Genomic DNA, 599 nt, shown 5'->3' with positions numbered 1-599 from the left:
GCCGGGGGTGCGCGGAGCGCGGAGCGGAGCCCGGCGTCGCCTCCATGTTCCAGCTGCCCATCCTCAATTTCAGCCCGCAGCAGGTGGCCGGGGTATGCGAGACCCTGGAGGAGAGCGGGGACATCGAGCGCCTGGGGCGCTTCCTCTGGTCCCTGCCCGTGGCCCCCGCGGCCTGCGAGGCCCTGAACAAGAACGAGTCGGTGCTGAGAGCCCGGGCCATCGTGGCCTTCCACACGGGGAACTACCGGGAGCTCTACCACATCCTGGAGAACCACAAGTTCACCAAGGAGTCCCACGCCAAACTGCAAGCCCTCTGGCTGGAAGCGCATTACCAGGAGGCGGAGAAGCTGCGGGGCCGACCCCTGGGGCCGGTGGACAAGTACCGGGTGAGGAAGAAGTTCCCGCTGCCTCGCACCATCTGGGACGGCGAGCAGAAGACACATTGCTTCAAGGAGCGGACGAGGCATTTGCTGCGGGAGTGGTACCTGCAGGACCCTTACCCCAACCCCAGCAAAAAGCGGGAACTGGCTCAGGCCACGGGACTTACCCCCACGCAAGTGGGCAACTGGTTCAAAAACCGCAGGCAAAGGGACAGGGCA

General features: G+C 65.4%; 1 protein-coding gene across 1 annotated transcript in view; it reads left to right on the top strand.

The window, feature by feature from the left end:
• The first annotated feature begins 44 nt into the window (after positions 1-44).
• SIX6 (SIX homeobox 6) overlaps positions 45-599 on the top strand; it is a 4,766-nt gene continuing 4,211 nt past the window's right edge. The window contains exon 1 of the mRNA XM_009332755.1: positions 45-596. Coding sequence (XP_009331030.1) covers positions 45-596 — 552 coding nt within the window. The remainder of the gene's footprint in view (positions 597-599) is intronic.

The sequence above is a fragment of the Pygoscelis adeliae genome, unplaced genomic scaffold (assembly GCF_000699105.1).
Source record: "Pygoscelis adeliae isolate BGI_AS28 unplaced genomic scaffold, ASM69910v1 Scaffold179, whole genome shotgun sequence".
Classification (NCBI taxonomy): domain Eukaryota; kingdom Metazoa; phylum Chordata; class Aves; order Sphenisciformes; family Spheniscidae; genus Pygoscelis; species Pygoscelis adeliae.
The sequence above is the reverse complement of the archived record's forward strand: the minus strand, read 5'-3'. Positions and strand labels throughout refer to the sequence as shown.